This window comes from Diceros bicornis, chromosome 5 (genome assembly GCF_020826845.1).
Source record: "Diceros bicornis minor isolate mBicDic1 chromosome 5, mDicBic1.mat.cur, whole genome shotgun sequence".
NCBI lineage: Eukaryota > Metazoa > Chordata > Mammalia > Perissodactyla > Rhinocerotidae > Diceros > Diceros bicornis.
The window spans coordinates 86,600,773-86,617,443 of NC_080744.1; the positions used below are offsets into that span (position 1 = coordinate 86,600,773).

The window sequence follows — 16,671 nt, forward strand, 5'->3', positions numbered from 1 at the left end:
AGAGGAGAAACGCTACACGGGCACAGGAGGACCGAGTTACAGCCGCTGGGGGACACATAACTTTGAGTATTTCCCTACACTCTGCATAGAGCTGAAGGTACTAGTCACTGATAAAACTTGCGTTATTTTCACCTTCTTCGTAAACCTAGTAACTACATCAATGAGTTTTTCATTAAAAAGAGCACAATTAATGTTTTCATCATCAGGAAGTGCTGGTATCCCGCAACCATTAGAAAAATTTTTTTGATGTTCTCTACAAGCATAATCAAGCGCTCTGAGTTTTTTAATTTTACTTAAAAAAAATAACACACGGTCAAACTGACTTTCTGCATGTGCTTTCAGTGCTATGATTTTTAACACATGTATATATTTGTGTAACCACCACCACAATCAGGACACAGAACAGTTCTATCACCTCACCCCAAAAACTCCTTTATGCTGTCCCACTGTGGTCAAATCATCCCCCACCCTTGGCAACCACTGATCTGTTTTCATCATACAGTTTCATCTTTTCCAGAATATCATATAAATGGAATCATACGGTATGAAATCTTTTGACACTGGCATCTTTCACTCAGCCCAATGCCTTTGAAATTTATCCAAGTTGTTGTCTGTATCAAGAGTTCATTCCTTTTTATCGCTGAATAGTATTCCATTGTGTAGATGTCCAGTCTGTTTACCCACTAAGCATTGGTTTTAACTATTTCAAACCAATTATCTCCAAGAACATACTCAGGAAAGGGCAAATAATTTGAATATTAACAATGATTAAAAGTCTTAATATAAGAAAGCCATCTAATTACATACAAACATTCAGAAATACAGCATTAACATCTGGGCATGAAAATTAGTATGAGGTTAGTCATCTCTCACACAATTCTCACTGCTACCTTTCAGATAAGTGGTTTGTGTGTGTGTGTGTGTGTGTCTTTTAATGACAGCAAATTTGCACTGATATTTCCATACTACCTTGGTAAACCAAAGTTTATAGGAAGGTAATATATACTTTGCATTCACTTTAGATGAGAATCTCCATCTGCAAGAATGCAAATTTATTAAATTTCAATAGGATATGGGAAGATATTAGGATAGATGAGATGATTATTTAAAAAAGAAAATCTCTAGTTACCAAGGATCTTAAGAGCCAGATACTGACGTGAATAAACAACATTTTCCTTTTGTGTACACTAAATGTGATCTTATACAAATACCACCTCCATGGTTGTCTGAAGGATCTCACCATGAAGTACACACAGGAAGCCAAATTATAAACAATCTAAGCAATCACTGGCTGTTTAAACTTCAGTGGAAGGATACATAAACCCACACCAAGGAGAGCTAAATAAGAGTAAAAAGTTGGCTGAGAAGATCACTAACATAGTCTTTGAAAAATACTCTATTAAAATATATGAGTATAGGGGCCGGCCCAGTGGCATAGAGCTTAAGTTTGGTGCTCTGCTTCGGCGGCCCAGGGTTCGCGGGTTCAGATGCCAGGCACAGACATACGTATCACTCATCAAGCCATGCTGCGGCAGCATCCCACGTATAAAACAGAGGAAAAGTGGCAAGGATGTTAGCTCAGCGACAATCTTCCTCACAAAAAAAAAAAAATATATATATATATATATATGTATATAGCAAATGATACACATAATACATATGTGCTTCATTACTTAGCCCACATCTAGGTTATTGAGAATATGAAGACTTTGGACAACAGTAGTCACAAACACAAATACCTACAGGGCAAGGAAGTAGCAAAATGAGCAAAGGGGATCACATGGCTAGACAGACCATGAAGCCATGCCTGGATGCAGTGATAGAATCAAAACCCACATGGCAATTAGAGGTCAAAATTGGAATGTCTGTTCAGAAAAACTCAGGTCGACCAGATGGCTGAGTCTACTCATATTCAGTCTTTACACAACTTTTTGGAAGGTTATTGATCATACAATCAAGATATACATATTTAGTTTTCCCCCACCCCTAAGAATGTTCTCTAAAAGTGATTACCCTGGAATACTATCTAATATACAAAATATAAGTCATGTGTATGTATGTTCATGTGCATGTGTACATATACCCTACTCAATCACATGATGGTGTAAAGCAGTGGTCAGCAAATTACAGCCCACCACTTATTTTTATAAAGTTTAAACTTTGAAATACAGCCCCACCTACTCATTTATATACTGTCTATGGCTGATCTCATGCTACAATACCAGGGTTGAGTAGTTGGAACAGAGACCTTATGGTCCACAAAGCTGAACATATTTATTACCTGGTCCTTTACAGAAAAAGTTTGTCAACCCCTGATATAATTCTCTAAAACCTTTCTTTCCATATTCAGTGATATTTGTCCACTGATCTTCCATAAATGTTTTTTCATGCTTATTACCAGTAGATAGTTTAAAAGAATAATGGTCCCCTTTACGTTTGCTTAGCCTTTATAATTTTTTTTGTTTTGTTTTGTTTTTGTGAGGAAGATCAGCCCTGAGCTAACATCCACGCCAATCCTCCTCTTTTTTTGCTGAGGAAGACCGGCCCTGAGCTAACAGCTATTCCCAATCCTCCTCCTTTTTTGCCCCAAAGCCCCAGTAGATAGTTGTATGTCGTAGTTGCACATCCTGCTAGTTGCAGTATGTGGGATGCCGCCTCAGCACGGCCAGACAAGCGGTGCATCGGTGCGTGCCCGGGATCCAAACCCGGGCCACCAGTAGCGGAACGCGCGCACTTAACTGGCTTAGCCTATATAATTTACAATACACACTCCTACTAACTTCTTACATTGCATCAAAGTCATTAGTCATTAATATCATCAATTTACACATAAAGAAGCCAGAGCTAAGAGGCTAAATGGTTGCCAAAGGGAAGCAAGAGAGTCAGGCCTTCACCTGCGTATCCTGAATACTCCACTCTTCTCACTGTACCCAGAACCAGAAGAATCGAAAAACAGAACACCTCGCCTGACATACTGAGAGGCAGCTCTGCACAGTGACAGATGAAGCTCTGCAGTCAGAAAGACCTGGATTTGAATCCCACCTCTGCTACTTCCTAACTTTGGGTCCTTGAAAAATTTACTTAAAATTCAGGACACAGGAACATCACTAAAAGGGGCAAAAAAAGATACTTACCTTGTGGGTTGTTAGAAGAAAAATTTATTCATTCAAAGGATATCTACTGAGCACCTTCTCTGGGCCAGACACTGTCCTAGGCTATCTATACACAGAGTGAACCAAATAGATGCGGTCCAATGAGATATCATGTATATTGCACTCAGCAGACTTCCTTACATATAACCTCTCGGTAAGTGGTATTAGATTGGTGTTGCTATTCTATTATTAGTATTGTTATTATTATTATTATTAAGATAGCAGATGTGTTTGGGAAGACTGGAGAAAAAAATTCAATGAAAGTGGTCAGTAACCCAAGTCCCTCCCTCCATCCCGACCATCCTTTCCCTGGTGACACTGTTATCGTGACACAGTTAGACGTCTGGCTGATGAAGCCTCAGGACAGTGCCACCTGCCCTTCCATACACAGCTCATCAGCCTGGGCACACTTCCTCCACAGCTCTCTTCCAAGGCAAAGCTTCTACTTACTGTTATGTGCAGTGTCTACAGTAGCACCACCTGTAAGCTACTGTCCATCCTGCCCCGCCTGTCAGAGACACAGCATTGAGCCCACAGGGTTCCTTTGTATCCTGCTCATTCAGTGCCCGGGGAGTTGTTGTCTAGCAGAGTTGCCTGGCAGGATGGGAAAGCCCGCATGATGCCACCTCAGAAGTCACTCTGACATCTTCTACCATCATCCCCTCCTCTCCGGCCACACTGCTTCTTCCCTTCTTGAAACACACCAGGCACACTCCTGCCACCCGAGAGCCTTTATGCTTACTGTTTTCTCCTTCAAAAGTGCTTTTTCTCCAGACACGCACACGACTTGCTTCCTTGCCTCCTCTAGGTCTTTGCGTAAATGTCATCATCTCAGAAGAGGTCTTTCCCGACCACTCTGTTCAAAACTGTAACGCCCCCACCCCAGCAATCCCGAGTGCCTTGTCTGCTTTATTTTCCTCCATTAACTTGATTGCTTTCTGAAGACATCTGTAGCCTGCCACGGTTCAGAATAGGATCTCCCTGAGGAAATAGATTGTTGTCTGTTTTCCTGACTGCTGGGTTCCTAGCGCCTAGAACAGGACCAGCACACAGTCGGTGGGAAACAGATGGGGAAGGAGGGAGGGAAGAATAAAAAAGAGGCTAAGTCCATGAAGGGCTCTCGGACATGGCTGACATGCCTGTCTTGCTAACACCGGGATATTGAGTAATGATTTTTAAGATAAAACAAAAATAGTAAAGAACAAATAACTGAAGTGAAAAGAAACTGATGCACTTGTCTCATTTTGCAAACTGTAGGTTGTTTTCTCTCCTCTGTGGTTGTCATTTGGCTTCTCTGTGGTCACTAAACTGAAGCTCTGTGGTTGCCAAGCAGAGTTTCTGGAAACATCCCAGTAGGGTACTTCTCGAAACTACTTAACTCATCCACACAAGCAAGCACCAAAGCTAGTTGTTTAAAACTCCAACTGCCAAATGAAATGTCAGGGAAGCACGTACCCCATTCTGAGATTTCATGGGTGATGGGGGAGTAATAATCCTTCCATTCAGGATTATTAGTTACTGACCATGACAATAAGCCCATTCGATCACTGTAATTATCCCTGCAATTAAAAGGACACAGTGCCGGCCCCGTGGCTTAGTGGTTAAGTGCACGCACTCCGCCGCTGGTGGCCCAAGTTTGGATCCCGGGCGCGCACCAACTCACCACTTCTCCAGCCATGCTGAGGCCGCGTCCCACATACAGCAACTTGAAGGATGTGCAACTATGACATACAACTATCTACTGGGGCTTTGGGGAAAAAAAATAAATTAATTAAATTAAAAAAAAAAAGGGCACAGTGGACACAGAAAAATAAGTCTTCCTTTGATGACCAACTTTTTAAACCACCAGCTCTGAGTTCTCTCAAGATGCAGGATTGCATTTCCAAACTCTTATTGTACACACAGTTTTGTGCACAGGTTTTGGATTTAGCCAGTCCTGGATTTAGATCTTGGCTCTGACTCTTACTAGCTGGATGACATTAGGTAAATCATTAAACCTTCTCAGTCCGCTATTTCACTCTGAAAAACGTAATGATAAAAATAATTATAATAACACCAATAGATACAACCATAATCATGGCAGTGAGTCCTTGTGAGGTATTTGGGACTGCCAGGTACTGAGCTGTTTTTCTGTTTTTCTGTTTTTCTACCCTCATGGACATGAAACCTAACTGCTCAGCTTTACTCTCCACCTATCTGAGCCTTATCGTCAAAATACACCCTCTCAAGCTTTTCCTGACCACCTACTCAGAGCGACCGCTCTCCTCTCACCTCAACCAGTTGTCTAGCACTGACTAGACACTGCCTAGTATTATTGGTCATTTTTTCCAGTATCTGGGTCTAATCTCAATTCCGTCATCAATGCTGGGGACAGGAACCAGAGGCAGCTGTCTGTATTGACTAAATACTTAACTGATTTTACAAGGTATGAGAGAGTACCTTGTAAAATAACTACTGGAGGGATGCTGACTGGGGAGAGAGTAAGAAGAAAAGGCAAGGTAAGAAGGAAAGAAAAAAAAATAAGCTACTCTCCTTCTGAGTTTCCTTAACTTACCTTCTGCACATTTAACTTGACACTTGGGAACTCCTTTAGAGCTCACCCTACCCACACAGGGCCTCCACGTATCATCACCTTTCCCAACCCAACTGAATTTCTTAGGGCCCCCACAGCACCTAGCAGTGGTCTGTGGCTTGCAAGTCAACTACAGAGACAAATGAATCAATATATTTCACATAAGCAAGGTTTGCAGAAAGGCTGGCAGAAGAAAAAGAAGACACCATCTCTACTCTTCAGGAGCTCCCAATCTAACAAGAGAGGCTGACTTCTAAACAACTAACTAAATACCGTCACGCGCCACATAACAATGTTTCAGTCAACTACAGACCACATACGTGATGGTGGTCCCATATGATTAGTACCATATAGCCTACGTGCGTAGTAGGCTAAACCATCTAGGTTTGTGTAAGTACACTCAATGATGTCCTCACAACGACGAAATCATCTAACAATGCATTTCTCAGAAAGTATCCCCATCGTTAAGCAACAGATGACCGTACAAGGTGACGGTGGTGTTTGGCAGTAACGTAACGTGCACTTACCACCTCCTAAGTCCCAAGTCTTAGTGATGAGAGCAATGAAAATGAAACTTTAAGACCTCCTTTCATCCATCAGAGGCCAGGTAACCAAAGTCACCTAAAGGAGATAACCTGGTGGCCGGGCAACCATGATAATATATTAGCCTGATTGAAAGCGGTAATACAACTAATAAAATAATGTGTCAACCACAAAAAGGAAGAGGTCATACAAGGAAGCCTAGGTAAAAGTTTGGAGTTGAATGCTATAGATGGAAGAAAGAACCTATGCCACAGGACTTTAAGAATCCTGGCTTCATGAGCTAGGCAGGCTGGCATGTGGAGATGGATGTAGGAGGCCCTAGCAAATAAAGTATGAGTATGGCCCGTTCTCATTTGCAGCTCAATCCCTATTCTGAGATGGATGGCATGCCAGATGCCATTCAGTGTGGAACCTATCTGTTCTCACCATGATTCATATTCACCAAGCAATCTCTTGATTCTGTGTGACTTCTCACATAGGCTGACTTCGGGGAGGAAATGTACCTAACATACATTCTGCAAGTATTTCAAGTGTAATAAGTTACAAAATAGTCCTTTCTCCTAAGAAGTTAATGAAGCAGGTGTTGATTATGAGTCGACTTCCAAAGTAACTTAACAACAATGGAAGAATGAGCTGTTTATATCAAAATGAACCTTAGAGTCTACACAGTATTTTATTCTCATTGAAAATTAGTTGTGATTGCCATTTGTTGCTAGTCTCATTATCATTTGGTTATCATGAGCAACCCACAGGGCAGATGGCCACTGGACAGTGTATATAGGTCTTGGAGTCTGGTTACCTTCTCAGGGTCTTACCCAGTCACACCCTTGCCCAGTACCCATTTGCCCTCCCCTCTCTCCCTCCTCTACCTGTTCTAATCCCTTTCTCTCTACAGATTTCTACAGAAAGCAGAATGAGGTTAGTGCTCAATAATAGTAAAAGTGGCATACTGTGCAAACGAAGCCAGGGTGCGTATACTAATTGTAGAGTCAGGAAAAGCACCACGGAAAAGGAAGATTTCAGGCGGGCCTTGAAGGATGAGGGGATTTCAGTAAGAGAAGAATGAAGTAGATAAGGGAGGAGGAGAGAGATATGAGATGGATAAATGAAGATTGCACAGGCTGTGAAAAGCAAGGAAAGTAAAACAGTCTAACATTATTCACAGGTTTTTCCTTGAGCAACTAGGTGAATAATGGCAATGTTGCCAAGAAATGATGGTCTGTATGTGTGAGGGCAGTTCAGGGAGACAGTGAATTCTGTCAAGTCAAGTTGAGATCGGGTTCCTATGGGAGATCCAGTGTGATATGAATCCAGGGCTCAAGAGTCTGGAGAATCCTCTTCCACCAATGTATCCTTTATTCTGAACCCACTTTCTCCCATTTTGGTGTTACGGCTCATTTGAGCACGTGCATTGAGACTATTCCAGGCTCTACCTGGCCTCTACATTCTCACGTTCCTTTTTCTTCTTCCCTCATCCTTAATTTTCTTCTTTGCTTCATCATTCCATTTCCTCATAACTGTAAGCCAACACTTCACTTCCTTTGCTGACACTGGCAGGACTGGAAAGTGACTGTAGAACATTTAGACAATAACAAGATTTGGGGTCCTATCCCACTGCTGCAGCTCACCCGGGAGCCAAGTCAGCACTGGACATAAAACAGGTGAGGCAAACCCCAACGGGTGCCTCAGACCACGGATGTTCCTTGCTTTACCCTCTCTGGAAAGCTACAAACAAAATAAGTCACACCAAGGATATCTGGCAATCATCTAATTGTCCTTGTTATACACCAGGCTTGTCACATGCCAACTCCTTCCTTCCTCCTCGTTTCTCCCCCTATTCCATGAAAGTGATAGAAAGCTGCTCACTATTCATTAGGAAGAAAGGAGATGAACTATGCTGGAAATCTGCATTAACCAACTCCAAAACTCACAGATAACATGAATTCAGCCAGGACTTCCATCTTCATTGAAAAAAAGGCAGAGATAACACATTCAGATTTAAAATCAGTATCAGACTTGGGCTGAAAAGTCTGCACCTGCGTAAATCTCTATTTTCAGTTAATACGATATAAAAAGAGAATTAATTTATAGTATGATGTGTTTCTTTCAAAAAAAAATGCTGACCTCAGTTAAATGATAGACTAAAGAGAACTCACAATAAAATCACTAGCAAAAATCTTTTAACCTGAATACACACATTTCTATCATTGATTTCTGTACTAAATAAATATTGACTGAGCATATGCTTTGTACCACGCACCAAGCTAGGCGCTGAGAAAACAAAGACAAATTAGACATGACTCCCCCAGCCACACCCAGTCCCCAAATTAACACAGCCTAGTGGAAAAGATAGTAAGGGAGTGCTAACTTCTGTACCATGTGAAAAATTAGATCCTCAGGGAGTAGGAGGAGCCCACCCAATACAGGGAGAGTAGAGGGAGGATGGGAGGGGCCCACCCAATACAGGGGGAGTAGAGGAAGGATGGGAGGGGCCCACCAAATACAGGGGGAGTAGAGGGAGGAGGAGGAGGAGAGGAAGGAGGGGGTAGGCAGAACAATGCACTTGACCACAAGTGATCTACAGGTCTGATTAGCTATAGCCCAGTCCCTCCATCCCCTGCAAACAGGCCACCAAGCAGATAAATGGCACTCAAGTGGCCATGGAAGAAAGAATCAGTCTCAGTCCTATCTTGTACTTCCCAGGGCAGGAAAAGAGAAGCAAAAGATTGTCTTTCGAGAAAGAAAGTTTTTTTTAAAAATAGTTGAGCTAAAAGAGAAAACCAAATTACCCAGAATAACCTATTCTGAAAGGACCGTGTATTCCAGGCTTTTCTGCATTTAGCCCAGAGAAGAGAAAATAACCACTACCAACCCTCCATCTGCCAACCATCCATGTGCTATCGCTGACCAGCCTCTCAGCACAGCCCACCCTTCCAGACATACCTCACACCAGGAAGCCCCCCAAGCCTCTGCTCCAGGCAGAGCAAAGCACTCACCACCCCTCACTGCCCCCATCCACACTTCAGGCCCGTGTTCACCACATTTCCTCACCTGTCAAATCCTGCTTATCCTCTGTGCTAGCTTGGACATTGCCTCACACATGACATGCCCCTGGTCCCCACACACTGATCTCCTCCATCCACTGAGCTCCCAGGAGACACGGCCTGAAGGTTTGCACGGACAGTCCTGATATCTGTTTGCCTCTTATGCTACAATTAGTGCTCCACAAAGCTGCCTCCCCGTAGATCCTAACTCAGGGCAGGGTCACTTTCTTATCCATCTCTAATTCCAGGAGTAACCCTTATGGTGCCTGAGTTAGAGAAGGCATTCAAATTTTTATATTCAGCAAAGTCTACTGAAATGCTAAAATAGTTTCACAGCACTAACTTTAAAAAAAAATTCTTCTGATTTGAAATTATTGGCATATCAAAGCCAAAGAAGCCCACCCATTTGTTTCCAGTCAGTTAATAAGTAACAAGCAGATAAAGACAACCTCAGTATATAATTCAACGTCACCTCCTTCATACTGAACTAGTTCAATAATTCACTTAATTTATATTTTGATGAGTGAAAACACATTTCAACTTTATAAACAGTAAAAATCATACAATTATTATGAAAAGGATTTCATGAATGTTAACGGGAATGAAAAAAATAGTAAAGTAATTTAAAGAATATGACCACAACATCCTCCGAACATGCACAATCCCATTCCCCAACGAAACTCAAATGTACGGCATAATTAATAGGCTTTGATTCTAAAATTAAAACCAAAAATCCCAATTGAATAACCAGTTTTCTATGCAATTATAACACTAACCTGGAATATAGAAAAATTAACCCCTTACCTCAATATTGTGACCTACTTCAGTGTCATTAATGGAGGAATTGAAAAAAATCTGATTAAATTGATCATCCAAATCATGATTTAATAATCTAGTGATTGAATTTAAATTAAACTCTTCCTAGAAATATAAGATTTGCCTCATAATTATGTTTGGCTGTTTGATCTTACTGAAATACGAAAGCTTTGTGTAAATCACTGAATTGACAGGCATTTGTTTCCTTTACTTTTTGGCTTTTTGGTTTTTTTTTAGAGAATTCAAGTGAAGTTGCCCACAAGTAAGTGTTCACGCACATGTATAAGGAAGCTCAACCTCTCTGGCAGTCAAAGGGAGAAATACATTCACACATTTCTTAGGAATATTAATGTGCATTTTTCTCTATGGTAGGACTGGGCAATGGTGTAGAGAGAAAGATACAGAGACAGAGAGATAGATACACATTTAAGCAAAAAGTTAGAGGAAAAGTTATGCTGTTAATTTCTTTGTCCAGAGATGGAAAAAGGAGAACTCATCCAATAGGGCTTTTAATGCCTTTAAGTGTCCTAGTTTGTATAGTTTTGTATAGTTTTAAAATACATAGAGGTCAACTCTAAATCTAATGGGAACACTGGGTGCAATCAATATTACCTTAATTTAAATTCTTGTAAATGACATTCTCTCCATTCAAGCTAACCACAAAAATAACTCCTAACCAAATTTTCCAAGGGCACTGAATGCACTTAAAAAGAAGAAAAAAAGAAAAGAAAAACTCAGGAAAGTGTCCAGCCCTGGTCTCACCTCCGGCTCTTCCGGTGCATCCTCTCCGAGGGGAGTGTTCTGGAGCAGATCAAAGATGCCATTGCTGGAAGCCCTCCTGTCCTTGGTGAGAGAGGCGTAGGTCTCCTCGGAGTCCGTTTCCACCACGTGGAGGTGGCTAGCTTCTTCCTGGCTCCAATCCAATTCTTCTTCAGACTGTTTCAAGGAGCTACCGCTGGTCTTGGGAGAGATCCCTGCAGTTGACAGGCTGCTGGGCACTGAGGTATAGGAGGACTGGGGCCCAGAGTAAGGCCGACCCTCGGGGGCCAAGGCCTCAGCCTCCAGGAGGTCAGGGACCGAGAGGCTGAGGCGGCGATCCAGGTGATGCCTCGCCCTTAAGTCTAGGGGTTTGTTTGCGTTCTTTTTCACCTTCTTCTTGCTCAAGTTGATTAGCAAAGGCCTGGTCCGCTGTTTTAAGGAGCCCCAGACAGATGGTTTATCCAGATCCATGGCCGCATGAAGACACAAGAAGTCACTCCGCAAAAGAGTGTGTCTCTACTAAAACAACTTCAGTGACCCCTAGAAAACAGAATAAAGGGAGAGAGAACATGAAACTTCTCAGTGGTGTTAGGGGACTTCAAAGTGAATGAGATTGAAACATTTGATTGGTAATGTCTACAAATATCAGGAAAAGCATTTTTAAGGAACTGAATTTTTAAGATTTTTATCAGAGTAGTTATAGAAAAGTTAAAGCAATGAATGAAACTATGAGGTTGACACACACAAAAAAATGCTTCAGAAGAAGACTGCTTTCTGTGTCTGGCTTATTTCACTCAGCATAATGTCCCACGGGTTCATCCATGTTGTTGCAAATGGCAGGATGTCCTTCTTTTTATGGCTAAATAATATTCCATTACATATATGTATATATATATATATAACATTTTCTTTATCCATTCATCCCTCAACGGTCACTTAGGTTGTCTCCATATCTTGGCTACTGTGAATGATGCTGGAGTGAACAAGGGAGTGAAGATATCCCTTCAAAATACTGATTTCATTTCCTTTGGATATACCCAGAAGCAAGATCGCTAGTTCTCACATGGTGGTTCTTGTTTTAATTTTTTGAGGAACCTCCATACTGTTTTCCACAATGGCTGTACCAATTTACATTCCCACCAACAGTGTACAAGGGTTCCCTTTTCTCCACATCCTCACTAACACTTGTTATATCTTGTCTTTTTTATAATAGCCATGCATACTTGAAATTTGCTAAGAGAGCAGCTCTTACACGTTCTCACCGCACACACAAAAATATAGTAACTATGTGAGGTAATAGATGTGTTAATTAACTTGATTGTGCTAATCATTTCACAATGTATACATATATTAAATCATCATGTTGTATACCTTAAATATATATAATTTTTATTTTTCGACTATACCTCAATAAAGTGTGGTGGAAAAAATTTTAAAAAGAAAAAGAAAACTACTTTCTTATTTCTTCTCCAGGGAAAGCAGAGCTAGAGACATTTACTAGAAAAATAATAGCATGTTTAACCTGTATCATCAAGTGGGTGCTTTTCTATGTCTCTAAACCAGGGGCAGGCAGTTTCCAGATGAGGCCAATTACTAAATATTTTAGACTTTGTGGGCTGGATGGTGTGTCACAACTCCTCAATCCTGCTGTTGTGGCACCAAAGGAGACATAGACAACACCCAAATAAAAGAGTCTGACCATGTTCCAATAAAACCTTATTTACAAAACCGGGCAGCAGACTGCAGTTTGCCAGTCCTTGCTTTAAACTTAGCATCTTCCTTTCCAGAGTTAAGGGTGCATTTTGAAGGACAAACACAGGCTTATATCAACTAGGATCCCAACGAATATCCTTAAAATTTATATTAAAATAAAGGTGCCTAGAGAGAAAAACATTTATAAAAGTGAGAAGTCTGTCCATATCGCAATGTACCAGGTCAGAAGAACTCACAAAACTTCTAAAATGGAAATATTAGGAAAAGCAAGCTTCAGAGCTTCAGCTTGAGAATGTAAGATTGCAAGAATGTATCACCCACAAACAGCTGATGTGACTAAAAGGAATACTTCACAAATAAATACGTAATAACAGAGTATGGTAAATGCAGTGCAGGAAAAAAGGTAATTTGAGATACAACAGGTTGGACTCATTAGGGAACAAATCAAAATCAAATTTGGAGCAATAACTCTCATTCTAAGTGTCAAGTGCCTCATAATCAACCCTTGCAATACGAAAAAGAACTGTGTGGTCAGGTCACTGCAACATGGCCTGTACTTAGGTTGTCACATTTGGCTGAGGATAGAAGAGGTCACAAGCCACAACAAAACACATTTTCTAAAATCAAGGATCTAAGCATTTTTACCCAGCCCTATCTCACTCCAGGACAGGATAGTCATTGGGAAGTCAATGCCTTTTGAAGGTCAGGACTATGTGACTCTATGCCCCTTGCCTGATGACCACAAGCATCCAAGGATGAACCATTCTCAGTTCCCAGGATGAACTCAGTATCTTCAGTAGGCAGTACAGAGATGAAGACCTTAGGTTCTACAGACAGTCTCCATGGGTTGGATTTCTGCTTTGCTACACTCTACTTAGATGTACCAACAGGGGCAAGTCATCACACTAAGCCTCAATTTTCTCAACTATCCAATGGGGATTATAATACCTAGTTTACAAACAAAATGAGAAAAAGTGTAAGGCACAGTGTCCAACGCAGAGGAAGTGTTCAGTCAAGAAAAGCTATTTTTTATTATTGATATTGTTGTCATAATCCCCAATTTGGATATCTTAGTCAATTTACTTAAGAGCTCTATATTTCATTATTCTTTCCATTTTACAGATGAGTTTAACCACAACTACCTCATAGGGATCCTGTGAGGACTGAATGAATTAGTCCATATAAAGTGCTTAGAATAGCGTTTGGCACAGAGTAAATTTTTAATATAATGTTAGCTAGCTTTTAAATTATTATTATTTCAATTATTTTATATTGGGTCATTCTGGCTTTAAATTTTAAAATATTTTACAACTTTTGCTGCTTTTAAAAATGTTATTCTAAATATGAACTTGTATTTCACATTAGCAAGACACAAATACATTATTTAATTCACATCTCATAGCTTAACTTGCAAATACACTAAAAAGGATTGTTTTTATATTCATTTAGAAATATTTTCAATTAGCACTTAATGGAGTGTTACGTAAATATCTATTAGATCTAGCTAGTCGATGGTTCAATTCTTCTACATTCTTGCTGATTTTCGATGTCTACTGCTTGTATTACTTAGAGAGTAGTGTTAGATTTTTTAACTATAATTGTGAATTTGCCTAGTTCTCCTTTCAGTTATTTCAGTTTTTGTTTCTTTATTTTGAAGGTCTGTTGTCATTTCTATACATGTTTACAACTGTTACATCTTCTTACTGTTTAAACCCAATCTGACAATCTCTATCTTTTAGTTGACATTTAATGTAATAATTGATATGTTTGTATCTAGGTCTGCCATTTTATTTGTTTCCCCTTTCCTGCATTCTTAAGGGTTATGTGAACTTTTTTTTTTAGTGTTTCATTTTAATTTATCAATTGTAATTTTGACTATATCTCTTTGTATATATTTTTAGTGGTTGCTCTAGGGGTTACAACAGGCATAGTTAACCTTTCACACTCTACTTAGAATCAATAATTTAGCACTTCAACTGGAATAGAGAAACCATACCACATGCATTTGTTTTCTACTGCTGCCATAACAAAAAACCACAAACTTAGTGGCTTAATATGATAAATTTATTATCTTCCAATTCTGGAGGTCAGAAGTCCAAGACACATCTCATCAGGATGAAATCAAGGTATTGACAAGGCTGCATCCTTTCCTGGAAGATCTAGAAGACAATATGTTTCTTGGTCATTCCAGACAAAGAGGTTCCCATTTTTTTGCTAGCTGCCATCTGAGGACCTTTTGCAACTTCTAGAGGCTGCCCACATTTCTTGGCCCTCTTCTTCATCTTGAAAGCCAACAACAGCCAGGAAAGTCCTTCTCAACACTGCATCCCTCTGATCCTTTCTTCTGCCTCCCTCTTCCACTTTTAAGGACTCATGTGATTTGACTTGGCCTGCCAGGACAATAAAGGATCTCTCTCTATCCCAAGGTCTACAGTCTTAATCCCATCTGCAAAGTCCTTTTTGCCATTTAATGTAACATATTCACAGGGTCTCAGGATTAGGATGTAGATATCTGTGGGAAACAGGGAGGAGATTATTCTGCCTACCATAACATCATATAGGTCCCCTCATTCTCTCCCTTTATAAGTTGTCTTATATACTACATCTAAACACACTGAAAATTCCCATCGGACAATGTTTTACTTTGATTTCAATCATGAACCATATTTTAAATAATTCAAGAAAAGAAGAATAGTCTATTATATTTACCATTTCCTCCATTATTGATATTCCAAATTTCCTTCTGGTATCATTTCTCATCTGTCTATGGAATTTCCTTAACTAGTTATTTTATAGTAGGTCTGTTAACTCCAAATTCTCTTGGTTTTCCCTCATCTCAAAATGTCTTCATTTCACCTTCAAGGATATTTGTTCTGGATAATAAATTCTACACTTTTCTTACAGCACTTTAAAAATAGCATACCATTTCCTTCCCGCCTCCATGGTTTCTGATAAGAAATCTTAGTCATTTGAATCACTATTCTCCTATAGACAAGGTGTCACTTTTCTCTGACTGCTTTCAAGATTTTGTCTTTGTCGTTAGTTTTCAGCCATTATGATATGTCTGGGTGTATATTTCTTTGGGTTTATCTTGTTTAGAGTTAGCTTAGCTTCTTGAATCTATAGGTTTATGTCTTTTGCCAAACTTGGCAAGTTTGCAGCCATTATTTCTTGGAATACTTTTTTAGCCACACTCTTTCTCTCCTTTCCTTCTTGGACTCCAGAGATACAAACATTATGCCTTTTGCTATTGTCCAACAGTCCCAAGGTCTCTGTGCAATATTTTTCAATCTTTTTCCTCCCCTTTGTTCACATTGGATAATTTCTATTGATGTCTTTTCAGGTTTACTGATTCCTCTGTCATCTCCACTCTATTATTAAATCAATAGAGTGAGGTTTTTTGTTTTTTTTGGGGGGGCGAGGTAGAAAGCCTATTGTATTTTTCATTTCTAAAATTTCCATTTGGTTCTACTTCATATCTCCTATTTCTTTCCTGATACTTCCTATCATAACTTTTATTTCAGGATTCATGATAATTCATTTTAGCATTTTTATAATAGCTGCTTTGAAGTCATATTTCCATTGTCACCCATTGATTGTCTTTTTCCACATGATTTGAGATTTTTGTAGTTCTTCATATGCCAATATAAATGGTATCCTAAACATCTTGTTCTTATAAAATTTTGTGCCTTATGTAAATCTAGGGAGAATGTTGATATTATTGTTTTATCAGGCACTTGAATTGGTAAGCTTCCGGCCATAAATTCCAACCCACCGCCTGTGGGCTGGGGTTCCAATGTCAGTTCCGTTTTCAAAAGCTATAAAGGGCCATTCAGATTTGCCCTGGGTGCACACCATGTAGAGGTCAGTCTGGGACTTGGGTGGAATTCTATTCATTAACTCCATTCCAGAGTTGTTGGTATGCTAACAAGGATCAGATCCACACATGTGCAGGTTGTGATGAGTTCAGGAATTCACGCCTTTATGTAATCATTTCCCAAGCCCCTCCTTCTCAGCTGTCTCCCCTGATACTTTCTTGTACCCTAGAACTCCCCTTTTCAATCCTCCAATC

General features: G+C 40.0%; 1 protein-coding gene across 4 annotated transcripts in view; it reads right to left on the reverse strand.

Annotated features, from left to right (window-relative positions):
• MCTP2 (multiple C2 and transmembrane domain containing 2) overlaps positions 1 to 16,671 on the reverse strand; it is a 240,164-nt gene that overhangs the window by 173,109 nt on the left and 50,384 nt on the right. For all 4 annotated transcript variants that reach the window (XM_058542374.1, XM_058542370.1, XM_058542373.1 and 1 more), the window contains one exon: positions 10,890 to 11,426. In XM_058542374.1, the coding sequence (XP_058398357.1) occupies positions 10,890 to 11,357 (468 nt within the window). In that variant the 5' untranslated portion in view covers positions 11,358 to 11,426. The remainder of the gene's footprint in view (positions 1 to 10,889; positions 11,427 to 16,671) is intronic.